The following is a 27,036-nucleotide window of genomic DNA, read 5'->3' on the forward strand; positions in this document are numbered from 1 at the left end:
CATGGATGGGTTTAGTTATTTTGCCTTATTTGCCTGCTTTTATTTTCTGCCGCTCATGTTAAAAGTATTTGTTATCAAGTAGGTGTGTTGGGCTTTCAGCAAACTCTTTATTTAGTGACTTATTATCTACTCGTCCTTTACGATAGGTAAATATTTAGGAAAGAAACTTGCTTAGGTCTAGTGCAGTGTTTCTCAAACTTGGCGACTTTAAGTCCTGTGGACTTCAACTCCCAGAATTCTGGGAGTTGAAGTCCACAGGACTTAAAGTCGCCAAGTTTGAGAAACACTGGTCTAGTGAATGGCACCCTAGACATATTGAAAAATTAGATGGGAAATGCTGTAATTGGAAGATATGGTACAATGGTTCTGAGTTAACATCTTCCAGCTCCTTCAGAACTCTGGGATGTAGTCTGTCAGAACCTTACACAGAATAACAGGGTTGGAAAGAGACTTTGTAGGTCATCTAGTCCAACCCCCTGCTCAAGCAGGAGACCCTATACCGGTCAAGCCAGAAACACATGTTCGAGTTTGGCAAAAAAAAACACGTTAAGTCAAAACCGGTTTTGCTTCTTTGTGATGTAGCAGATTGTGTGGTTTATAAAGCATGGTTCATGCTTTCTGTTCCAGTTATTGAACTACCTATTCTCAAGACAAAACACATTTCTCTGACACTTTCTTTGAGAGCTCCCCCCCCCCCCAAAAAAAACCCCACAACCACCACCAAACAACAATATTTGGAACAGGAATTCTTGCAAATCAGGCAAAGAGAACGAAAAAGGTTGTTTGGGTAGAGCCATGTTATTTGTAGATAGGGAAAACTGCTTACCCTAAGAATTGTAATGCCCCCAATGTTTAACCTCAATCCCATCTGCAGTCTTTGACAAATTGTCGTTGAAATGACAAGGAGTCAAAATTTAAGGGTGAGCAAACCCGATGCTTTCCAAATGTTATACACCAGTGATGGCGAACCTATGGCACGCGTGCCACAGGTGGCACGCGGAGCCATTTGTCAGGGCACGCGAGCTGAGTTCACCCTTTTTTAAAGCCATTTTTCACCCTCCCCATGCTCCAGAGGCTTTATAGGAGCCTGGGGAGGGCGAAAACAGCCTCCCCCCCCCCGGACGCCCTCTGGAGGTGTCAGGGAAGCCTCCGGGCAGTCCCTGACGCCTTCGGAGCGCTCAAAACGATCCGAGTTTGCTTGGAGGGTTGTTTTGAGCGCTCCGAAGGCGTCAGGGAAGCCTACGGACGGTCCCTGAAGCCTTCGGAACGCTTAAACCGACGCTCCGAGCAAACCGGAAGTGACTTCGTTTGCTCGGAAGGTCGTTTTGAGTGCTCCGAAGGCGTCAGGGACCGAAGCCTCCGGAGGGCGTCTGGGGGAGGCTGTTTTCGCCCTCCCCAGGCTCCTATAAAGCCGCTGGAGCCTGGGGAAGGCGAAAAAAAACATGTAAACATGGGGGGGAGCGCCTGTAGTGCGCACATGCACTGGGGGGTTTGCGCATTGCATTATGGGTGCGGCACGCCCACACACGCCCCCCCTGCGCTCCCCCCACTTATGGCACGCGAGCCAAAAAAGGTTTGCCATTGCTGTTATACACCAAATTCTCCCAGACTGTCAATATTGGCCACGTTAGCTGATTCTGACAGGACTCAGCACCTGAAGGCAAGGAGTTAACAGATTTTCCCCCCATTACCATCATTTATAGAATTAGTGTTATCTGGACATTAAGAGTGAAAAGTGAGGGGGGGGAGCAAGCAGGAGAATTCTCCACATTCCTTCTGCTAGAATGGCTTTAAAGCAGTGATGGCAAACATTTCTAAGCCCCAGGCAAAAAACTAGGAGACCGTGAGTTCTAGCCCTGCCTTAGCCATGAAAGCCAGCTAGCTGACCTTGGGCCAGTCACTCTCTCTCATCCCGACTTACCTCACAGGATTGCTGTTGTGGGGGAAATAGGATTGGATAGGGTGTTGTTTACTAAAAAAAATAAGGGTGGGGTATAAATAATGACACGCGTCACAGGTGACATGCCAGGCCTCCAGACCCTCTGCAAGTCACATGAAATGGTTTTGCTCTCATGCAGCCTCTGAGGTATCCATAAACCATGTAAGCAGGGCTAAAATGCTACCGGTTTGCCCGAATCGGTAGCAAAGATGCCAATTGTTCACCCGAACGGGTAGTAAAAAAAATGCTGTCAGTTCGGACGATCTGGTTTTTCCAACGATCAGCTGTGCTGCATGATTTATATTAGCTAGAAAGCAGGATTTCCTGCTTTCTAACTAATCTAAATCGTGTGGCACAACAGATTCCCCCCCCCCCCCCGCTGTTCGCTTACCTTTGCAGGTGCGCTCAGTAGTAGGCTTTGCCCACCTGCCTGGACATCATTTTGACACACTGTGCATGTGCGGAGGTGGTGCGCGTGCTCATATTGCTACTAAACGAGTAGCAAAGGTATGTGGATTTCACCCCTGCGTGTAAGTCTTTTCATACAACTTCCAAATGATCTGGAGAGGAGATCCGGAGATGCCCCTTTTGTCCATTTGTGTATGTGTGCATGTGTGTGTTACACGCCAGCAGAGCCACGGTAGTATTTTACAAATTTTTGACACACCGAGCCCAAAAGGCTCACCATTCTTGCTCTAAGGCAGAGGTGGGGAACTATGGCCCCTTTATGACTTGCGGACTTCAACTCCCAGAATTCCTGACCCAGCCATGAGAGTTGAAGTCCACAAGTCATAAAAGGGCCCTAATTCCTCACCCCTGCTCTAAGGTATGCATTCTGTATGTTATAGTTTCTGCAATGCCTTCTCCAATCCAGCATGCTGATGCCATCATTCCCAGGAAACCGAATATCAGTGATGGCTATCTGATATTATTTGACCCTGGTCAAAAGCCACATAAGGCTGTGGAAGACTTTTATATTTTATGTTTATATAATTGCTAGATCTGGTCTTCCTCATTAGATTTGCTTAGCAATTAGAGCCACACAAACTCATGGCCGCAACTGTATTTCATGGCAAACAATTCATAATATAGCCACCTGCGTTTGAGATTAAAAATAATAATAATCCCAAACCAACTTTAAAATGAATGGAAGCACCACATTTAGTACAGTGTATTAAAATACATACATTTTTAATATAAAGACAAACTTCAAAGCCATTTTTCTTTCATTTACAAATCAAAGTGAATTGTGGGAAGATTCAAAGAGAAGATTAGAATGGAAATTCTAGAGCTGGAAAGATCGGAAGAGTGGAAAATATATCGATAAGCTTATTATTACATACATATATACACATGCCAGAATTTTCTGTGTGACTTTTATGGAAGAATGGCAGATAAAACATAAGGAGCAAAGTTTAAAAAACAAGACGTGACAAATATGCAGCGGAATAGGATTATCCAATCTGGACTGCAAGGCTCGGAACGGCCACCAGGAGGCAGCAAGGAGATTTCTACATCTTTGCTGCCCTCTGCAGCTCAGATCCAGTAGTCCTACACCAATGGAAAATTTAATCTTTAAATAAATGCCATGTTCATGGGCTAATGTGTACAAATCAGTTCCTAGACCCTAGGAAAAAAAAACCCATCCCATATTGCCACCTTTTAAGAAAATGGATACTCTCTTCAATCCATTTACAAATGGATTTTATATAATTTTTTTTAAAATATTTTACAAATGAATTCCTGAGCAGCAGCAATTTCCATTATTGACTAAAGTTCCTCTTGAACTCCAACACAGACTTCCATTCCATTCTGCAGAGAATATATCCAAAAAGGCTCAAAAATGCAAAACGCTGACACAAGTCCCCATAGGAGCTAGACTTGTCTTACCCAACTTTTTTTAATTTCCTCATTTAAAAAAAGAAAAAAAGAAAAAAAAATATCCCAGAAAGTTAAGAGTTAGCAAAGCTAATCTTTGAAAAACTGCAGCACGACCTATGTGGAGGGGGTAGGAGGGAAGCATGTGGGAGAAAATGAATTAAATAATATGAAAAAAATCCCCTCGTTAAGTCCCTGAAATTTGCACAGGGGATCGCTTCAGCTTGAACCCGGTGTTTGAAAAGGCTGCTACCCCGGAATCCAGGGAGTCCCCCTAAACCAAGGGTGTCCAAACTTGGGAACTTTAAGACTTGTGGACTTCAACTCCCAGAATTCCCCAGCCAGCATGGCTGGCTGGGGAATTCTGGGAGTTGAAGTCCACAAGTCTTAAAGTTCCCAAGTTTGGACACCCCTGCCCTAAACTGAGTTACTCTTCCCGTATCCCCAAACTATTACTGGGATATTATAAACTGCAGCTCGGGTGGACTTTGGGCAGGATTTTAAAAGATCTCCCTGGATATCAAGGATCCATACAAGCTAATTTAGAAACTCTGGAGATGAAACCTTAATGTTTAACCTCCTGCATCAGGAGGAGATCAGATCAGATTCCTTGGTGAAAGTCTGCTCCATCCTCTGTAGGTCCCTGCGTATAAAATATCTCGTGGGAGGACACATGCCTCCCCTCCGTTCTCTTCCTTTCAAACCATAGGTTCCTTGAATGCAAGTTTCTCTGATTTTTGCTGCTGTGATAGCACACATGAATTACACAACACCCCCCCCTCCGCCCCCCCCCCAAACCCTCCAAGTGTAGACAATTAATTTCATTCACTGATTTTGGGCTCTGAGCATAAATTTAAAAAAAAATGCTTACATATCAGGCCAAAGAGAAGATGCAAGATAGTCAAGATATTTAAAGGCAGACGAGGGGGGGGAAGCAAAATACATGAACTGGTTATATTTCAAGACTGCACGCTTCCCATTACACGGATGAAAGGGGTGCCATCAAGATACTGAGCACTGATAAAAGCCACATTTCATTAATCGATCCAGGACGAGGACAAACAACAAACAAGATTATCATCTAAACAGTGACAAATCAGCTGTACCTGCGCTTGGATGAATCTAAGAAGAAACATGGATAAGAACAGACCCCAGGCTGGCCTGAGAAAACACCCAGATTAATAGCACCATAACCTATGCTGGAATGGGGTCAAGTTGAGTGTTTGCGCTTGTTCTCCTGAAAATTGCAGGAAATACAGGCTGTGATTTTCTAATCTGCTTAAAATTCATTTTCTGTGCATTTAAGGACAGATAGTATTAGAGGTTGAAAAATACTTAACAGGTAAGATCTGGTCTCTTTCTTTAGCTGCGGCTGAGACTGGATACGTGAAAAATATCCATAAAACCCAGCAAGCATGAAGTGCCTAGGAAGGAATATGACTAGCCCACTCCACTTAAAACATCCTGACTGACCCAGAGATGTTCCAAAGACTTCTTAGCCATGAAGTTTCTACTTCAGCCAGGACAAACTCCACATCGGAAAAGGGTACGGGTTTCATTTCCCACAATACCCCGTAGTGCAAAGAACTGATTGGAGCACCATAGAGATTTATCTCGGCCTCAGAAACAGTGAGATAATCATGTAGCTGGACAGAAGATTTCACAACAGTCAGAGGCTTCCTGAATCCAACTTCTTGCATTATGCATTTCTTACACCTGAACAGCACCAACAAGAAATCAGATGCTCATTGTGGAATAAGGCAGAGTGCTTGGGGAAGATAGCTTCATAGTCCCCCTCTTCGGTAATCTTGCTTGTCCAAAGAGAAACCGCCACCTAATTATGTAATCGGTGGTTTACCAAAAAGCAATTTCACTGAATGTATATTTTGATCAGCACACCCAATTTGTTTTGTTTTCAAGAAAGAAATTAACCTTATGCTGTGTTATCCTGTAGCTCACATATATTCTGAAGAGGTTCCTAATCCATGGCCTCTTATTTCAACTTTTCGGGGCAAGACAGTAGAGCAACAAAACCGGGGATTTATTAGGCTTTCTAAGATAGACAGGGGAAGAAAAATAGAAAGAAAGCAGATAAAATGCCACAAACCAGAGCTTGCCCTCGCAACCACAACAGAGCAAGAACTCAAGAAAGGGGAGAGATTTTAAAAAGACTGCAGGTGAATAGGCTTTACATGCTTCAAGTTAAAATGATTGTATCAAGAATGAAAAGCCCTTTCCTCTCCTCTCTACCCAGCCAGAACATGCCTCTTGTGCAATATTTCTCCAACTCAACAACTTTTAGGACATGTGGACTTCAACTCCCAGAATCCCCCAGCAAGCCTTGAAGTCCACACACCTTAAAGTTACAAGCTTCTGGAACTGAGAAACACAGGAAGGTAGCAAACTCCACATTCCTGTGCCACAAATACTTGGTTCACATTTTCTAATCTCCTTCCTGTCCTACAATCTCCTTCCTTTCCTCATGGCAAGCTGGGAAAAATAACCATCCTATTGTTGAAGAATTGTTTTGTGGTGTTTGTTCCAGGTTGCCAAGTGTGTCAAAACTTTTCCGTTCAAGCTATGCAGCTGGTGTAAAAACCTTCCAAAGGGAAACTGAATAGTGTGGGGCAATCCCCTCCCCGTCCCTTTATTCCCTCCTCTTTTGGCTCAAAGGGAAGAAATGCAGAAATTATGCAAAACCTAGGATGTTTTTCAATATCATCAGAAAGAGCTCAACTACTCCTGTTCTCACTTCATTCCTGAACTTTGGTGAGGCTTGCTGAGATTAAGAGAAGAAAAGGCCAAAAAAATAAAAAATGGAATTATCCTGTAGTTACCCAGAGCTTTAAGCATGCATGTGTGTATTTTCTAAAGTTGTCTGAAAAAGACATTAGAGTTTTTAATATGATCAACTGATTGATTCTCCTTGAATGAGAACACTGACATGTTTTTACCTTGCTCTTCATATGACTTGTATTTCTACTCACGATTCTTTCGGTTCAAAGGTTTACACCAAAGTTTTCCTTTCCTTTCACACTTGCTTTTTACATGCTTGAAAAAAAGTAAACCATACCCCTCTTCCTATTTTACTATGAACAGTCTGATACAAAAATAAACGAGAAGTCACCGTCATTTTCTATAAAATATTTGTTGCTTTTCCCAAACTGTGTGCCTTATATTTTCCTCTGTAAAGTGATAACTCCCAAATCACAGATTTGATTTCTTTCTTTTTTCTTAAAAAATATACTCAGCGTGATAAAAAAAAATTAACTTTTGAGTGTTGTGGTTGTTTCCTCTAACGTGAAAGTAAATAATATTAAAAAGCTTCCTTAAAAGCAAATACCATATATCAAAACCAGCACGTGTTCAATTCGGATAAAACAAAAAAACAAAAAAACTCAAAGCTGCATCTCAATCAAGCATTAATGTCTTGCTAATTAAAAAGAAATACACTGTACTTCAAACAAACTCAACAGACGAACCTGAGGGCAGCCCGTTTCTTGACGCAAGATTCAGCTGCCTTGACTTCTCAAGTTTGACAAAGGAACAGTCAGACCAACATCAAAGGACTTATGCCTTTATAAAATGTAGGCAATTCCCTCTGAACAAGGGAGGTGATATGCAAAAGATACAGCTAGATAGGAATACTATCTTCCTATCTGGCGCCTAGATCGGTTCCTAGGGATCTGCAAATACATAATAAGCTCACTAGGCATTTCCCAAGGGTGGGGGTGGGGGAGGCGTAAAGGACAAAAGGCAAATTAGCTGGTTGGATGATTTTCCAATTTGTGAATTCGTACAAATTAATTTTCGAACAATATGAATCCCAGAAGATGCAATCCCAAACCCCCTAAACAAAGAGGGAGAGAGAGAGAGAGAGAGAGAGAGAGAGAGAGAGAAAGAAAGAAAGAAAGAAAGAAAGAAAGAAAGAAAGAAAGAAAGAAAGAAAGAAAGAAAGAGAAAACCTTCCTAATTACCAACCAAGAACCCATGGCCCTCCAGATCAGGGGTCTCCAACCTTGGCGACTTTATGACTTGCGACTTCAACTCCCAGAATTCCTCAGCTGGCGCATGCCAAGGCTGGAGACCCTTGTTCCAGATGATGGCAAATCACATCATCCTTGACTGCTAGCCACCTGGGACTGATGGAGGCTGGGATCTAATGATCCTGGAAGGCTTTCACACAAGACCAACCCCCCCCTTCCCCCACCAATTTGGAAAACAAAGGCAGAGGCTAGTCTACTCACAGCTTCACGGGAGTCAGCCAGCATGGCATCTATAAGACTTTGACAAGTCAACAACCTGATTCTTGATTGCCCAAAGTAAACCAACCGCCCGGAATGGCAAGGATCATTTTAATAACCACCCAATATTCATAGAAGATACAATTTCTTTTCACCAATGACTCAGCCCAATTTTTTTTTTAATGCAACCCTTTGGCTTTCACACAATTAAGGCAGAGTATACCCCCTTCCAAACCACCACTGCATGACTGAACGCTGGCAGAGGGCCCAACGAGAGCACCAACAGCTGAATCCCGCCAGGAGAGGCTAAAGGAGGAAGTCGGGGAGGGAGGGAGACAGCTGACCAAGGCTTGCATTATAAATTACACCCATGTCAGAATCAATACAAAATAAAAGTTTTCAAAAGAGCTATTTCCCTTTCCCCCCTCCTCCCACATCCAATGCTTTCTTGATTTCAATATAAAAATTAGCCGGTTGGCAAGTGTCCCATGGGAGCAGGAGGAACAAAGGAAGCCAGGTCAGGTACAGAAACCACAAAACTTCATATTGATCATCTCCACCAGGCCAAAAAACAAAAAACAAAAAAGCACCATGGGGTTCAGAACTGGAGAGGCACAGTTTGTCAGATGTCAATAGCACCAAGAGAAGCTCTGTTACATCTCTGCTGATGTGCCAGTCTTTTTATTTCAGAGAAAATGATGGTTCTGTTGTTAAAAGTACTTCTTCTTCTTCTTCTTCTTCTTTCAGTTCTACAACTTCAGGTAAAACGAAAAACATGTCGAGAGGGAGGGGGGGGGCGTGTGTGTTTTAAACATTTAAAAATATATAAATATCTACTCTATCAACAGTACAAACTGGAAGCCGTTTCTAAGCATTTTCTTCTGCAGTCTGAATATATATATATATATATTTTAACTTAAGATTCACAGTAGCATTTTCTTTCCTCTGGTTTTACATTTATGACTTAAGTTTGAGTCCAGTAGTAAAAGAGAAGTGGGGCCATGGGGGAGGGGGCCATTGGGGGTGGGGAACCCTTAAGCCATAGAGGCAAGCACCTTCAGTGGGAGCTGAGAGAAGTTGGTCCATGTTGTCCTTGCATAGGTCACATCAGGTTGAGGTAGAAGTCCTAGTTACCTGCAAAAGAGGAAGGAAAGAAGGAAGGAAGGAAGGAAGGAAGGGGAAGGACAAGGACAAGATTCAACTTTAGGTTGGCATTTTAAACAAAGACAACTATGAGTCTGTTGTTGTTTTTTTACATTAAATAATTCTTTCCAGACTGTCAAACAACAGGCCTAAAGTAAAGTTCTCAGCAAGCAAGCAAGATGGACTTAGAACGTTCTACAGTTTTGGCACTCTACCGTGGACATGCAGAAGGTCGATGGGAATGAAGAGCGAATGTATGATGGCTTCCTGCTTCCGGCGATTTAACAATAGCAAAAAAGGTTCCCTGTCTACCTCCAACAAGCTGAATAAACCTCAAAGAATTCCTGATCTGTGCTAAATAAGGTTTGCATTGGAATTTACAAAACATCCCGGATAAATCTCGTTGGTTCCTATTTAATGAAGTGGCACAATGTTTTTATCTACTTATTTATTTATTGGATATTGAGGCTGCCCAACTGCAAATAGACTCTGGGCAGCACAGGATTCCATTGGAACACAGGATTCCATTGGAGTTGGGCAGCCCTTGAATTAAATCAAATCATAAAGACATGAATTAAAGAATTAAAGAAACATGACATAAATAACATTCAGGGGAAAAAATACACAGGAGCTTCCACAAATATCCTAACTCTAGCGCTGACTTCGTATACTGTGTGAACACAGTCAATTGACAATCATCCAACAATCATAGTTAAGGCAAGCCAAATAGTTAGGCAATCCAGAAAATTAGGAGATCGAGCCTCCCTCTGAATCATTTGTCTCCACTCCCAGCCTATGTAGTTTGGATGCATGGAAGTTGCATTTTGCTGAGGTATATGGCTATAGTAGACCACGGGTGTCAAACTCTTCACATGATGTATCGTGACTTTTTTCCCCTTCGCTAAACCAGGGTGGTGGTGGGTGGGTGGACAGTGTGTGACACATCTGGCCCAGGGGCCGTGAGTTTGACACCCCTGGAGTAGACTGAATAAAGCTTGGAATTCACTCATGCTGCCATAGGCCAATTAAAATATAATACCAAGCCATAATATTGATTGCTTGATGTTGGCTTATTGCACTGTGTGAATTGAGCATGCGCTTGGTGAGGAATTCTGGGACTTGAAGTCCACAAGGCGTAAAGTTGCCAAGGTTGGAGAATCCGTGCAGTAGATGACACTGTTTAATCCAGGAGTCTCTGAGCACGCCAACTCTGTTTCAGCACCTGTATTTGGGTCCGATCCCCGATTATAAAAGGATAATAAGGAGAAGACATGTGAGACTGACTGAGGAGGAGATTTCTAAGACCGCCTCTCTTACCGGCCATAACTCTGGGTGGCTTGCCCATTGAATCAATTAAAACAAAATAAACTATAAAAGCACACATTTAAAGAATAACTCCCTGTGCTCTAAACAACAGTTCACAGAATACTGAGTTTCACCCTATCCAAATGCTTGGCCTTTTACACAACTAGGCCCCCTGTCATGTAGGCCTTTGTAGGTAATAACCGGCACCGGAATAGTCCACCAATTTAGTGGTAACCGGGCTATATGGATGTAGTAAGACCTGCCTGTAGCGGCTCACATTATTAATTTCTGGAGCAACTGAAGTTTCTATGTGGTCTTCAACAGCAGTGAAATCCTCCTGCTACCGAGCTACTGTCAGCTACCGAGCGTGTGCTTTGCGCACATGCGCACCTGAAGTGCGGCCGCAGCGTGCTAAAAAAGAAACACTCTGAAGCCTTCCAGGTAAGTAGAACAGTGTGTGTGTGTGTGGGGGGGGGGGGAATCCACAGTGCCACGCAATTTGGATTAGCTAGAAACAGGAAATCCGACGATTCTAGCTAATATAAATCGCGCAACATAGCTGATAGTCGGTAATACCAGTTCGCCCAAACCGGTAGCATTTTTTTTTTTACTATCGGTTCGGGTGAATCGTTCCGAACCGGTAGCATGTTACCCCTGGTCTTCAAGGGCAGCCCCATGTAAAGTGCATGGCAATATTCTACCCACAAGATAGCCAAGGCATGAGCGACGGAAAGAGGGTCTCCCAGTCCAGGAATGGACACGAAGGGTAACCAAAGCAGATCTGGGCAATGGGCACAGCTGCCGCCAACTGTCATGCAGATGCTGAGAAGGCCCCTTTTTCCTCCAGGTTGTCTTTTCTGCTGTTGAAAGCCTCTCATTTCCTTATTCTTTGCCGCTTGTCGGCTTTTATCTTTTCTTTCCTTCGTGCAGTCTTCATCCTTATCTTCATTTTCACATCCGCCCACCCCTTTTCCTGGCACTGAGAAACTTCTCAACCACATCCTTTCCCCTGACAGCCCAAAAAACTCTATGAAGAATTACAGTATAATGTCTGCGTGATACAGTGTGGTTTTTTTCCCTATTTCGGGTTGTCGTTGTGACCCCCCACTTGCCTAAATTATCAATTAAGCTTGAATAGAAAATATAAGAAGACAAATAAAGCCGCCACTCCCCACCCCCCACCCACCCCTTTGCCCCGTTCTCTTTCCAAACAGCTTCAGCTAAGATTTAACGTCTTTCGTCACTGTTGCAACTTCAGAAAAAGAACCATCTTCAGCATTATTTTCACACTCCAGGACATCTGCGTAGCTCCTGCCTGCATGGACATTCACGACATAATCCATGTCAAGGATTGTTATCGTTTCCCTATGTGTTCTGTCTTCTGTTTAATGCACTGAACCACAAAGTAGGTTACGGGTAGTCCTCAGGTTATGACCACAATTGGTCATGACCAGAATTTTGGTCGCTAATTATGTGACCGGACCTGACATTACCCCCATTGGATCACTTTCTGCCTCAGAATTATCTGGCCTGCCTAGCTCATTACTGCATACCCATAATGTACAATGATTTTCAGGTCAACTTCTTTATATATTTCTAGATAACCTGGCGTTGCCCGGGTATTTATTTATAGGGTGAAAATGTCTGGACTAAACGTAATTTCTAATGTTGGATTTTCCCCCCCTGGTGGAGTACTGTGAAGCCGTTACCATGGCAACTTTACTGCACTGTACAGTAGAAGCCATTTTACGGCAGTACAGTAGAAGCACTTTAAGGCACAACAGGCTGCATCTTAACAGAACACACACTCTGAGGGGTGTTAGGGGTGTCGTACCTCCCATAGTATTTGTTTCCAGACAGTAAGTCATCTGTATACCAAGTTTGGTTGGAACTGCTATTATATTGTATTGCTCAAGGCGTTCCAGAGTTATGCTGGAACACACACACACAGCCATTTTTATAGTAGAGATTTTTAATTTAATCATAAGACTTTAGGGCAACCTTTTCAAGAAATGACCACATTTCCATTTAGAAACAAAGGGAATGCCCAGAGGAGCAGTCGTATCTTTGGAAGACTGTTGTGTGTTTTGGAGAGACAACAAATTAAGATCTCATGATACAAAGCCAAAGCTACATTCCAAACCCCCTTTTTTGTTGTTGTTTTTGCTTAACACTGCAAATCTGAGAGTGTCCTACAGATTGTGTGCATCCTGGGGAGGCCCACCGACCCTAATCTTTGGGAGTAATGTTGAGGTGTTTCTCTGTGCAAAACCCTGGGCCTCATTACTTAGTTATGGACTGTCCCAAAGGTGGGTACCGGCAGGCACTACTGCCGGTTTGTTCGTATGTGTGCTATGTGCGCACTTGATACACTCTCTGGGCACATGCGCAGTGCAATTAAAATTGTTCTGCGCATGCGCAGAACTTTAAAAACAAGATGACAGCGCCTACAGCAGCGCCCAGAGAACCAATTCAGTGGCGTTCCAGCGACCCAGGCCGCCAAACCACTACTGCTTTGGCCGAACCGTTCCGAACCAATAGGAACCCACCATTGCACTGTCCCCAAGGTTCATATATCTGATTAGCACCAGCTCTCCAAGGTCTCCTGCAGAAAAGGGTTCTTCTCACTTCTTGTTAGTGAACTCTCCCAAGAGCAAAGGAATTAAATTCGGGGCGTTTTTGTTTGTAAAAAAAAAAATGCACTTGGCTGTTGAGCTTCCCCTCTAAGAGGGCTGTGAAAATATTTACAGACCCCTCGCATCCTGGACATAAATTGTTTCAACTCCTACCCTCAAAACGACACTATAGAGCACTGCACATCAGAACAACTAGACACCAGAACAGCTTTTTCCCGAATGCCATCACTCTGCTAAACAAATAATTCCCTCAACGCTGTCAAATTATTTACTAAGTCCGTATTACTATTACTATTAATCTGCTCATCGTTCCTATCACCCATCTCCTCCCACTTATGACGATACAAATGTAAATTTGTTGCTTGTATCCTTACGGTTCATATTGATTGTTTCCTAGTATGATTTGATTGCTTATTTGTGCCGTATGACTATCATTAAGTGTTGTACCTTATGGTTCTTGACAAATGTATTTTGTCCTTTTATGTACGCTGAAAGCATCTGCACCAAAGACAAATTCCTTGTTTGTCCAATCACACTTGGCCAATAAAGAATTCTATTCTATTCTATCCTATCCTATCCTATCCCACCTCTTAAGGGAAACAAGGGCAAAATACATATCAGAAAGGAGAGAGATGTGATTCCATACGTCTGATAGCATGTCACAGCGCCAACCTCCTATGAACCACCCTTACCTCACCCAAGACAAACCACGCCAGCCTTACCTTACAGAGCACCAGTGCTTAAAAGCTAAGCCTAGCTCGTTATCGTGGCTTAACTCCAGAGAGATGTGAAGCATAAGGAGACTGCATGCCAAGGGTGACCCACATAGCAGGCGTGCCAGCTGGGTTGGACTGTGGGATCCCAGGCGTGGCATGGGCCAGCGCCAAGCGGGGCAAAGGTGGATGGTGGACAGTGAAGGAGGGGCGGGAGGTTTTGTGCTGAAGAGAAGCTAGTTTAATAGACAAAGCGGAGTTAGCAGTGGAAGATGGCGGCAAGAAAGCCTCTGAAACTGGCAGAGATGACAAACTCTGTAGGAGGACAGGTTCAGAGTTAGAAGTGAGGAGGGGAGGAGGTGGTGGCAATGAAACATTGGGAGGAGGGGGAGTCCGAAGGGTGGCCCGTGGTGGGGCACGGGTGAGGTGCTGGGCATCGTTAGACGGCGCTGGGTTGGGGGGCACATGGAACGATGGGGAGCTGGAGGCAACCTGCAGAGGATTTAAGCTTAAGAGGGTACAGCTGGAAACGGCACCATTGCCAAAATGGAGAGAGGGAGTGGAGGATGAAAAGGAGGAGGTGGAGGGAGAGGGGGTGGAGGAGGAAGAGGAGGAGGCAGAAGGCACCACATGGTTAAAAATACCTGCAAACAGGAGAGAAAAAAACCCTCAGCAGATGGACTTTATACAGCTCACAGCAAGAGAAGCAAAACAAAAGCAGGCAGGCAAGCAATAATGCAGTATGAAAACAGCAGCAGGCGATGGGCAGTGGCAGTAAAAACAACAACAACAACAACAACAACCTAGCAGGAGAGAGACACACTTACCTCTTCCTTCCTCACATTCTAGAAGTGCCAAGGGGGAACTCTGTGGCTGAACTTAATACCTCAACACAACCCCCAGTGGAGATCAACACACAGACCTTAAGTGGTCAGAATTGTTTGAAAAGCTATCATTCATTCTATCTAGGCCCATCCTCAAGATAACATGCAGGATTTGTTTCCTGAAATTCTTAAGATGCTTTGGTTTAGAGAAAAGCCTAAAAATATAACCCTGCAACGTGTTACGAGTCTCTCCTCGTCCTAGCTCACGGACATTCTCACAGAATGGATTTAAAAGATGTTCCAGAAATTCAGCTTACATGACAAGGAGTCACAGGGATTCCTCACGAGATAAATCCAGGTGGAAAAAAAAAATTCCAAAAGAAAGAACGCTCGAAAATATCTGCCATCAAGGTGAAGGGTATGAAACACCAGGAAGAGGGGTGGAATCTGGGGCTGAATTCTGGATGGAGGGGCTCCTTCCCAAGGGACTAACAAGACAAATCAGCCTTGAGTCCTTTGTATGCAGAAAAGATCTAGACTCACCCTAAACCTTCATAGCCTTTATCTGATAGTTATGCAGAGTGTGCTTTAGTCTGGCAAGATTCCCGTCTATGGGCGAACAGCAATAAAGAAAGTACTTTGAACAATTCATCATGTCGTTCTTGCTTCCTTGCACCTGACAGTGTGTTCCTTTTGGTCAATCAAGTTCAGCTTACCTCCAACTGTTCCACCTGTCATCCCGGGAGAGAAGTTCCCCATCGTGTGTGAGTTGGTCAGGCGGGTGGCAGCTGATGATACATGCACTAGGCTGGCGGCTGGCATCGAATTAAATAAGGACTGCAGTACCGAGGAGTTTGTTACCATGGGGCCAAGGGGGAACTGCGCGCCAGTGGTTAAGGAGTTCAAGAAAGGGTGGTGGGTCTGAGAAGAGGGGGCCGTGCTGGACGACTTGCCAGAGCTGGCTGCGGAGAGGCTTTTGCCATTGAGAAGGCCACCAGCGGGGACAGCAGCAGCAGCGGCAGCAGCAGCAGCAGCAATGAACAGGTTGTGGCCGTTCTTGAACTCCACGTCTCGTTCCCGTCCTTTGCTGAATTTGTTGTTTAGCACCGAAGCCTTGTCTGAAGAGCCTCCCAATCGGACACTCAGTTCGTTGGCCTCTTTGCCTTTCAGTCCCGACCAGCTTAAATCTTCCCCTTTCCCACCACCAAGGCTTTCTAGCTGCCTCTTGCCCAAGAATGGATTTGTCTCGGAGACTCCAGCCTCTTTGCTCCTTTGTACAAGGAAACCCAGCGAGGAGCCCCCCAGAGCCGTCACCACGTCAGCAGTTTTGTGAGAAAACGAAGCACCATCAGTAAAGCTATGTAAACCGACATCTGCCGACAGGCCGCCATTGTAAGCAAATCCGTTCATGGCATGGGCACTTTGGCCCAGCCCATCGGAGGCAGTCATGTGCTTCCTCGCATGTGTGCCAGCCTTGTCGCCCGCCAGGTTGTCATCCGAAGACGGTCTGAAGGCAAAGAGGGTGTTCTGATTCAGGGACGCTGCCGACGCTTGCAAAGGACTGTCTGCCGTTTTGGAAAGATTGATGTCAGAAATTGGAGAGAAGGTTGACTTCCACTTGCTGCTGTTCATGCTTTCGGCAGCTTGCTTTCTCCCTGCCGAGTTGAGGCCTGGTTTGCAAAGACAGAAAAATGTAGGCGTCAGTTGTGTTTCCCCTTTTTGGCAGAGAGCTAAAACTGAACGAGGAGCCCGTTTTTAAACAGGGTCGGCTTTTTTTGATACCAAGGAGAAAATGCTAGACTGTCTTGCCAGAATTCCGCAGCTGGGAACCGCCATACATAAATCGTCCACTGCGCAAGAACTTGTAACGGAAGGAGAGTGACTTCGGCATTCATCACAATTAGAGAACAGCAGCCCATCTTGCTTGGGTCAAAATCCATTTAGTCCAGCACTACGACTTCTAAAAATAGTCACCCAGATTCATACCACAAGAGATAGACTGTCTTAGAAAAGAGCACGCGTTATCTGATCTCAGCCATCCACTCAGTGATTAAAACTAGGAGGGCCAGTAGACAACATCACATCTTTTGAAATAGCATTTCGGTCACTACCTAAACTTAGACGCTCATCTTTAAAAAAAAAAAAAAGTTTCACAGTGAATTCACACATTTTGGTTTCGGTAACAGCTATCCTCAGACTGTGATGCTTCAGGTGAATCATGTTAATGCTGGTAAAAGGTTTGCAGATCTTTTTAGTTTTTTTTTAACAGAAATCCTACATCTATTTGCTGGAATTGGGTATGTCTAGTTTAACGAAAAGAAGGACTAGGGGTGACCTGATAGCAGTGTTCCAATATCTCAGGGGTTGCAACAAAAAAGAGGGAGTCAAGCTATTCTCCGAGGCACCTGAGGGTAGAACAAGAAGCAATGGATGGAAACTAATCAAGGAGAGAAGCAACTTAGAACTGAGGAGAAATTTCCTGACAGTTAGAACAATGAATCAGTGGAACAGCTTGCCTCCAGAAGTTGTTGAATGCCCCAACACTGGAAGTCTTTAAGAAGAGATTGGGCAACCATTTATGTGAAATAGTATATGGTTTCCTGCCTTAGCAGGAGGATGAACTAGAAGACCTCCAAGATCCATTCCAACTATTCCATTCCATTCCATTCTTCCATATTCTATTCTATTCCATTCCATTCCATTCTTCCATATTCTATTCTATTCCATTCCATTCCATTCTTCCATATTCTATTCTATTCCATTCCATTCCATTCTTCCATATTCTATTCTATTCCATTCCATTCCATTCTTCCATATTCTATTCTATTCCATTCCATTCCATTCTTCCATATTCTATTCTATTCCATTCCATTCCATTCTTCCATATTCTATTCTATTCCATTCCATTCCATTCTTCCATATTCTATTCTATTCCATTCCATTCCATTCTTCCATATTCTATTCTATTCCATTCCATTCCATTCTTCCATATTCTATTCTATTCCATTCCATTCCATTCTTCCATATTCTATTCTATTCCATTCCATTCCATTCTTCCATATTCTATTCTATTCCATTCCATTCCATTCTTCCATATTCTATTCTATTCCATTCCATTCCATTCTTCCATATTCTATTCTATTCCATTCCATTCCATTCTTCCATATTCTATTCTATTCCATTCCATTCCATTCTTCCATATTCTATTCTATTCCATTCCATTCCATTCTTCCATATTCTATTCTATTCCATTCCATTCCATTCTTCCATATTCTATTCTATTCCATTCCATTCCATTCTTCCATATTCTATTCTATTCCATTCCATTCCATTCTTCCATATTCTATTCTATTCCATTCCATTCCATTCTTCCATATTCTATTCTATTCCATTCCATTCCATTCTTCCATATTCTATTCTATTCCATTCCATTCCATTCTTCCATATTCTATTCTATTCCATTCCATTCCATTCTTCCATATTCTATTCTATTCCATTCCTTTCCATTCTTCCATATTCTATTCTATTCTAAAATCTACAGCAGAACTAAAACAGAGCAGAACAAAAAGCATCACCATCAGCGAACCAACCTCCCTACCAGACTCAAGCTGAGGGAAAAAGGGGAAGCTGGGCCACATACAAGGCTAACAATTTGTGGCTCCTTCCTTTCTTAAACCTTTTCAGCGTCAGAAGGGCTTTGTGAGAAGCAGATAACCACAAGTGGTTGAGTTTATTTCTATTCTTGTCCTGATCAATCCCTTTGGTCTTACCACATGCCCACCTACTGGTCTACAAACTTACTATTTTCCAGCGGCTTTTGTGGAGATTTGCTTTCCAGAGATATTGTCGCAATTTTTCTTTCAATTCTAGGAAAGAAAAAAAGGGGATTATCTGATTAATATACAGATGTTTTAGAACAGTCTCTGTTACAGGTCATGGATCCTCCAGGAGGATAACGGCGCAAGACATACCCCTAGAGCCGTGGTGGCACAGTGTTAAGAATGCAGTACTGCAGGCTAATTCTGCTGATTGCTGCGTGCCAGCAGTTCGCCAGTTTGATTTTCACCAGCTCAACTCCGCCTTCCATCCTTCTGGGGGTGGTAAAATAAGGACCCAGATTGTTGGGGGCAATTATGCTGACTCTGTAAACCACTTAGAGAGGGCTATAAAGCACTGCGAAGTGGTATATAAGTCTAAGTGCTGTTGCTATTACCTAAGAGGACCCCAAAATGGTTGAAAACCGAATATTAGACTGTTCTGAAATGGCCTGCTATGATCTGAACCCAATACAACATCCATGGAAAGAGTTCCAACTCACAGTTGGGAGTTTCCTCATCTAAGACAATTGGAGTTGGGCAGCCAATAAATATAAAGAAAGAAAGAAAGAAAAACCCCACTGCCACTGGAGCTTCAGAAAGCATTTGATTGCAGTTATTGCCTCAAAACAGTAGGTTACAAAATATTGGGTTGGGGTACCAATAATTACAGGGAGTCCTCGAATTACAATGGTAACTGGAACCGAAAATTGAACTGCTAAGTGATGTGATTGTAAAGTGTGATGAGACGTTACATCACATTGTCACAGCAATACCAGCCCCCACTGCTGTCATTAAGCGAGGACATCATGTGATCATGACTTGAGACTGTCCCTTTGCTTCCAACGAGCAAACTACCGTATTTTTCGCCCTATAAGACGCACTTTTTTACTCCAAAAAAGAGGGTGAAAATCTGGGTGCGTCTTATAGGCCGAATGTAGCCACCTGGGCAGTGGTGGGTTTCTGCTGATTGGTCAATGAACCCGGAAGCCCCGCCTCTGTCACTCACTCGCAAGTCCTTGGCGTTTTTTCGCATCGGGGCTTGCTGCAAGAGAGAGGGAGCAAAGACCTTTTCCGGATTGGTGGTGGTGGAGGTGCGGGCCCGTATTCACTAAAGCAAGTCCGGGGAAGTCCTTTGCGCCAGCTGAAAAAGGTCTTCACTCCCCCCCCCCACTTGCAGCATGCCCCGATGCAAAAAATGGCGAGATCTCTTCTCAGAAATGTCTTCTCGGGCTGGCCGGATCTCTCTCCAGATCTTGCGGCTTTTTCAGGGTTTTCTTTTTAAAAAACACCTGTCCGAACTATCTTGAAAACCTGTGATGTTGCTTTGGGAGGGGGCAGGCGGCAGCATTTGCCCCTGCCGCCCTCCCTGGGCACCTGCAGCCTTGGAGCCTGCAGCTTTAAAACAAGCTTTTGCACAGCTGCCCGTCTTTCCCCTCCGAAAGCAACCTCGCAGGTTTTCAAGATCGTCTGCAGAGGCGTTTTTTAAAAAGAAAACGGTCTTTTTTGGGGGGGGGGAACGGGCTGTGCATGGAGGAGCTGGCGGTCAGGGCGCCCTGAAGCAACGCCAGCCAGCATGTCCCTTAAGGGCAAGGGCAGCAGCGCTGCGCCCACCTCTGCCCTGCCCACTTCTCAGCAACGCGCCCCCACCTCCTCCTCCTCCTCAGCAGGCAGGCTGGGCAGGGGCGTGGGCACGGCTCAGGAGGGAGCAGCCAACGGGGGGGTGGGCCTCTGGCCAGCCGGTGGCTGGCGCGAACTCCTCTCCTGTTCCTTCTTCTGCGGGGGGTGCTGCCTTGGTTTGACAGCCACCTCGTTTCCAATTGTGGGGTGGGGGAGAAATCCTCTGCATGGATCCCCCCAATTGGAAGGAGGAGGCTCCATCCGCGGGGGGAGAGATCCCCCTCACATTCCTCGTCTTCCTGGATGGGCTCCAGATCAGTGAAGCCTCCTCCTTTTTAACCAGGCGATCTCTGTCTGTCTGCCCCTCTCTCCGTCCCAACTAGAGAACAACCTTTTCTGTCCCCTTACTAGCCCATCCGGGAAGATGAGGAACGCGAGGGGGATCCCTCCCGCCCCCGCGGATGTGCTCCGAACCAGCGGAGAGAGAAACACAGAGAGAGAGGGGGGGGGAGGGAGGGAGGGAGAGACAGACAGACACACACATACAGAGTGACAGATGGAGGAGGGAGGAGAGAGAGAGACAGAGATACAGAGACAGACAGACACACACACAGAAAGAATGACAGAGAGAGACAGAGAGGGGGGAGGGAGAGAGAGACAAAGAGCTACACACAGAGAGAGAGACAGACAGACACACAGAGAAACAGAAAGAGAAAGAGAAAGAAAGGCAGAAAAAAAGAAAAAAGAAAAGAAAAAAAAAGAAAGTGGAAGGGAGAGATGAAAGAAACAAAGAAAGAAAACCTATGACCACAATTGAGCCCAAAAATCTTTTTTTTCTAGATTTTCCTCCTTTAAAATTGGGTGCGTCTTATATTCCGGAGCGTCTTATAGGGCGAAAAATACGGTACTTTAAAAAGGTAAAGTTCCCCTCACACACATGTGCTAGTCATTCCCGACTCTAGGGGGCGGTGCTCATCTCTGTTTCAAAGTCGAAGAGCCAGTGCTATCCGAAGACGTCTCTGTGGTCATGTGGCCAGCATGACTAAATGCCGAAGGCGCACGGAACGCTGTTCCCTTCCCACCAAAGGTGGTCCCTATTTTTCTACTTGCATTTTTACCTGCTTTCGAACTGCTAGGTTGGCAGAAGCTGGGATAAGTAACTGGAGCTCACTCCGTTATGCGGTGCTAGGGATTCGAACCTCCAAACTGCTGACCTTTCTGATCGACAAGCTCAGCGTCTTAGCCACTGAGCCACCGGGTCCCTTTATTACATGGTAAAGTAACCTAAAACGCATTTTCAAACTTAAGCACGGGCTTAACGTTGGGGAAGGAAACACTGTGGGGTTTGAGACCATACATTGCTTTGAGGCAGCCTCTCATAAAAGGACTGCACCTGCTGCTACTCGCCTGGTGCTGTTATGGTCATCCTCCAGACTCTGTTCTTCATCAGAGGTTAGCGGGGAGTAATGGATGCCATTAGTCTGAATTAGAGGCTTCTCCTTTTTCAGCACAGGTGGCTGATCGTTGTCCTGATATGGAACAGGAGAATTCTTCAGGGAGTTTTCGGGGGAAGAAATGGCTGTTATTTCTAAAGGCTGGTTAATGTTGCTGACCTGAGGAGGGAAGACAAAAAGAGAACATTAAGGATTTGAAAAAAGACAAGGAAGAAAAAGCTAACTGTGTTTCTAGGGATTATGCTTTTAAAGACAGCGTTGCTCAGCTTTGGGGAAGAGAAAGGAAATAACATTACTTTTCAGGTAGAGAGTTATTACAAGTAGTCCTCGACTTAGGATCATCCACAGTGACCATTTGAAGTTATGACAGGGCTGAAAAAAGTGAGTTACAAGTGTTCCTCACGCATACAACTCTCATGGCATTTCAGTCCTGTAATTGTGGTCCAGGTGGTTGGCAACTGCAACGAAACTTAGATGTATATACCGCTTCATGGTGCTTTACAGCCCTCTCTAAGCGGTTTACAGAGTCAGCATGTTGCCCCCAACAATCCAAGTCCTCATTTTACCCACCTCAGAAGGATGGAAGGCTGAGTCAACTTTGAACCCATCAGGATCAAACTCCTGGCAATGAACAGTGAGTTAGCCTGCAATACTGCATTCTAACCACTGTGCCATCAGGGCTCCTGGCAACCAGCCTCTTCTTCATCTCTACAAAACTGTTCCATAGACCAGGAATGGGCAACTATGGTCCCTTATGACTTATGGACTACAACTTCCAGAATTCCTTCTTGTTTAGATTATAAAACCTCAAGAAAGATCCCAACCTGTCACATCTCTCCTTTACAGGAGAAAGTGAGAGCTATTCCTTGCCTTTCCCTACATCTACAGAAAAGCAATATACCATATTTTTCGGAGTATAAGATGCACCGTAGTATAAGACGCACCAAGATTTTGAAGAGGCAAATTTTTTAAAAAAGGTTTTTGCACTCTGCAGACCTCCCCAAAACAGCCCGTTTTTTGCAAAAACAGGCCCATTTTTTTTTTGGTCAAAAAAAGGGAATGCAGAGCCTTTAGGCGGCTTATAGAGTGCTCCTGGGGACTGGTGTGTGTGTGTGTGCAAAATTGAGCAAAGAACTGCTCATTTCTGCCCTCCCCAACCCCCAGGAGCACTGTATAAGCTTCCTAAAGGCTCTGCACGGCCATTTTGGTGAAGGGGCGGAGTTTCAGGAGGCAAAAAATGCTGTATTCAGTGTATAAGATGCACCCAGATTTTCAGCCTCTTTTTTGAAGGAAAAAAGTGTGTCTTATCCTCCGAAAAATACGGTGATTTCATTCAGTTAGGATGGCAGAAATTAATGCCTGGGATTGTTATATTATTATATATATTATAGTAATAGTAATAATAATATATTATAAACAGCTTATATCCCAACAGCTTATATTCAATAACTATATTGAATTCTACGGTATAGTGCACTATTAATGCAATATCGGGTTTTCAATTTCAATTATATAGAATGTGAAGGATGTGTGTTTGTGTTTTTAGTTATTAAAAACATAAAAATACACACTGAAGATGGCATTTAATTTCATTGTACGATGTGCAATGACAATAAAGTAAGCTAAACTAAATTAGAAGCACTAAGGAAATTGTTCAAAACAAGGCCATAAGATCACCAAGACTTTCCCAGCTTTTTATAGCTCCCCGATTAACAGATTCACAAAGGAACTATACAATTATCTATAGCTATTCAAATACAGGTGGTCCTTACGACCACAATTGAGCCCAAAGTTTCTGTTCTTAAGTGAGACATTTGTTGAGTTTTGCCCCCATTTTACAATCTTTCTTGCCACCGTTGTAAACTGAATGACTTGCAGTTGATAAGTCGGTAACCTGGTTGTTAAGTGATTCTGACTTCCCCATTGACTTCGCTTGTCAAAAGGTTGCAAAAGGGGATCACATGACCCCAAGACACTGCAACCGTCGTAAACATGAATCAGTTGCCAAGCGCCTGAATTTTTGTCACATGATCATGGAAAGACCACAACAGTTGTAAGTGTGAAAAAAATGGTTGCAAGTCCCTTTTTCAGTGACATTTTAACTTAGTGAATGGTCACTAAATGAATTGTTGTAAGTTGAGGTCAACCTGCAATTTCCAAAAGATCACCGATCTATGAAAAATCCTATTGGCCATCATTCAGGAAACAATTTCTAATTATATTGGAATCTACCTTAAGCCAAGTAGGTTACATGTTTATCAAGCACCATTTCCCATGATAAACACTCTTCTGGGGATGAAGCAGGTTTGAAGTCAAAGGCAGTCCCAAGGGATTCAGCTTATGCAAGTTTGAAAATTGTTTTTAATTATGGTTTCATATAATTTTGTAATCATTGCTCAAATAAAACACTGGGCTCACTGATACTTGGATTTAGAATAGAATAGAATAACAGTTGGAAGGGACCTTGGAGGTCTTCTAGGCCAACCCCCTGCCTAGGCAGGAAAATGTACACCACTTCAGACAAATGGCTATCCAACATCTTCTTAAAGACTTCCAGTGTTGGGGCATTCACAACTTCTAGAGGCAAGCTGTTCCACTGATTAATTGTTCTAACTGTAGGGAAATTTCTCCTGTTCTAAGTTGCTTCTCTCCTTGATTAGTTTCCACCCATTGCTTCTTGTTCTGTCCACAGGTGCCTTGGAGAATAGTTTGACTCCCTCTTCTTTGTGGCAACCCCTGAGATATTGGAACACTGCTATCATGTCTCCCTAGTCCTTCTTTCTCTTAAGCTAAACATACCCAGTTCCTGCAACCGTTCTTCATATGTTTTAGTCTCCAGTCCCCTGATCCTCTTTGTTGCTCTTCTCTGCACTCTTTCTAGAGTCTCCACATCTTTTCTACATTAAATAAACGCCACAGGTTAATGTGAGGTGTGAAGTTGTGAGTGCTCCATCACTGGAGATTCCAATGAGAAGAGACTCGGGGGTTCCGTAAACAAGATTTCTGAGCCTTCCATGACTGAAATGGAGCTCTGGAGGGGTCAGGCTGTAAAACAAAATTTAACCTAGGATCTTCTATTAACAAAAAGAATAGGTGAATAAGCTAACATCCATCTTCAAAATTATTTTTTGCTCTTGGTCATCATCCCCGTTAAGGCCTCTCCCTTATTTCTAGTGGGCAAAATGATCTGGCCTTAAAACTGCAGAGTTCAAACATAAGATTCTCACCATGGAGTTGATGTTAAGGGGAGATCCAGAAGGCTGAGCAAAGAGCCCAGCCATGGGGGGCAATGATTTGCGTTTGGGTGACACCCCGGAGTTCACACTCGGCGTTCCTGTGGAGGACCGCTTCCTCCGGCCGCGCTTCTTCCCATCTTGCATGTATGCCTGGCCACAATCCATCCGGATGCTTGCGGTGAGGGGGCTGTGCTTGTTTGACGGAGAATGTTTGAGAGTTCCTGTGGCGGGGGAGATGGTGAAGATGATCCTTCGTTTGCTCTCGCTCTCGGGGTCAGAAAAGGCGGGGTCGGAGGGAGGATCTCCTCTGGCGTTTTCGGCAAACATTTTTTGAGTCTCTATGTACTGCAGTACCCCTCCCAAGCTCTGGGAGATGCCATTCAACCTAGGGCTCGCGGAATGCTGGTGTGCAGGCGAGTTTTGTCCAGAATTCCGTGAGGACGACGTAAGCAAGGAAGGATGCTGTGGAGTCGAGCTTCGAGACCCTGTGGAGTTGAACAAGCTTCCCGAACTGGATACTTCCTCCATAGCTACACTGTCAGAAGCCGGGTTCAATGCGCCGGGGCTATTTGAAACAATCCCGCCGACTGGTGCAGAGCCAGACATGTAAGAAAAACCTGAGTAATGAGTAATGAAGAGAATTAGATATAGTAATAGCAATAGTAATAGTGGCTTGCCCCTCGTGGAAATGTGCCCACCAGGCTACTGTGTATTCCACCAGCCACGGGCCCAGGGCAGGGGTGGTGGGGTAGCGGTGATCATACGGGAGAGTCTGGAACCGAGAGAACTCACTGTGCCACAGACATCCAGGTGTGAGTCTCTGAGTGTGAGGTGGGGCCCAGGGAGACAGTTGGGCCTGCTGATTGTATACTTGGCTCCTCGCTATACATCAGCGGCCCTGCCCGAACTCCTCGAGCTGATCGCAGAGATGGCAGTTGAGACCCACAGACTGTTAGTTATGGGGGATTTCAACTTGCCGTCAATGGGAGAAGCATCCGAGGCGGTTCGGGAGTTCATGGCTTCCATGACAGCCATGGACCTGACTCAAGTAATTCAGGGCCCCACACACGAGGGAGGTCACACTCTGGATCTTGTTTTTGTCTCTGGCCAGTGGGCGAGTGATTTGGGAATAGGGGATTTAGCCATCACACTCCTGTCATGGTCAGATCACTCACTTCTCTGGCTTGACTTCCCTGGCACTACCCCCCACCGTGGGGAGGCGGAACCAGAATATCCTAGATGGTTCCGCCCCAGGCGCCTGATGGAACCGGATAGGTTCCAGACGGAGCTTGGGCCACCTCCTGTAGACCTGACCTGCTCCCGGATGGAGGACCTGGTGGCCGCATGGAATAATGCGGCCGCCAGGGCCTTAGACCGGGTTGCGCCTTTGCGGCCTCTCCTACGGCAAAGAACCACCCTGGCCCCTTGGTTTACCGAGGAGCTGAGGGTGATGAAACGCCATAAGAGACGCCTAGAGAGCAGATGGAGATCTTCACGTTCTGAATCTGACCGAACACAGGTAAGAGCCTACTTAAGGACATACCTTGTGGCATTGAGGGTGGCCAAACGCCGATATTGTGCCACTCTCATTGCATCCGCAGATAACCGCCCTGCCGCCCTGTTTCGGGTGACCCGCTCTCTTCTATCACAGAGGCCGCGGGAAGCCCCTCTGCAGGGCAGGGCAGAGGAATTTGGGGAATATCTGCAGGATAAAATCACTCAGATCCGGAGGGAATGGATCTCCCTCAGTGTTCCAGGGGAGACGTCCGAGGCCAGTCTTGAGAGACCATTCTGGGAGGAGTTTGACTCTGTTGCCCCCGATGATTTGGACAGGTTGCATGGGCGACTGCGAGCCACCACATGTTTATTGGACCCATGTCCCTCCTGGCTTGTACTGGCATCCTGGGAGGTCACACGAGGCTGGCTCTTGGGAATGGTGAACGCTTCGTTGAGTGAGGGGTTCCTACCAGCCGCCTTGAAAGAGGCGATTGTGAGGCCCTTACTCAAGAAGCCTTCGCTGGACCCAACTGAGCTAGCTAATTATCGTCCGGTCTCCAACCTTCCCTTTTTAGCGAAGGTTGTAGAGAGTGTGGTGGCTACGCAGTTCCCACGCCACCTGGAGGAAAATGACTATCTAGACCCGCGCCAGTCCGGTTTCCGACCCGGGCACAGCACGGAGACGGCCTTGGTCGCGTTGGTTGATGATCTCTGGAGAGCCAAGGATAGGGG

The 27,036-nt window shown here is 44.9% G+C and overlaps 1 protein-coding gene across 5 annotated transcripts in view; it reads right to left on the bottom strand.

Moving 5' to 3' along the window:
- Positions 1-3,862: 3,862 nt before the first annotated feature.
- Positions 3,863-27,036, bottom strand: part of DOT1L (DOT1 like histone lysine methyltransferase) — a 98,580-nt gene continuing 75,406 nt past the window's right edge. For 4 of the 5 annotated variants that reach the window (XM_081958030.1, XM_081958029.1, XM_081958028.1 and 1 more), the window contains 6 exons: positions 24,799-25,424; positions 21,525-21,730; positions 18,484-18,548; positions 15,399-16,352; positions 13,868-14,502; positions 3,863-9,195 (listed from right to left, as the gene is read on the bottom strand). In XM_081958030.1, coding sequence (XP_081814156.1) covers positions 13,907-14,502; positions 15,399-16,352; positions 18,484-18,548; positions 21,525-21,730; positions 24,799-25,424 — 2,447 coding nt within the window. In that variant the 3' untranslated portion in view covers positions 3,863-9,195; positions 13,868-13,906. The remainder of the gene's footprint in view (positions 9,196-13,867; positions 14,503-15,398; positions 16,353-18,483; positions 18,549-21,524; positions 21,731-24,798; positions 25,425-27,036) is intronic. The other variant, XM_081958032.1, reaches the window with a different exon arrangement.

Source organism: Natrix helvetica, assembly GCF_964273705.1.
Source record: "Natrix helvetica genome assembly, chromosome: 1".
Lineage (NCBI taxonomy): Eukaryota > Metazoa > Chordata > Lepidosauria > Squamata > Natricidae > Natrix > Natrix helvetica.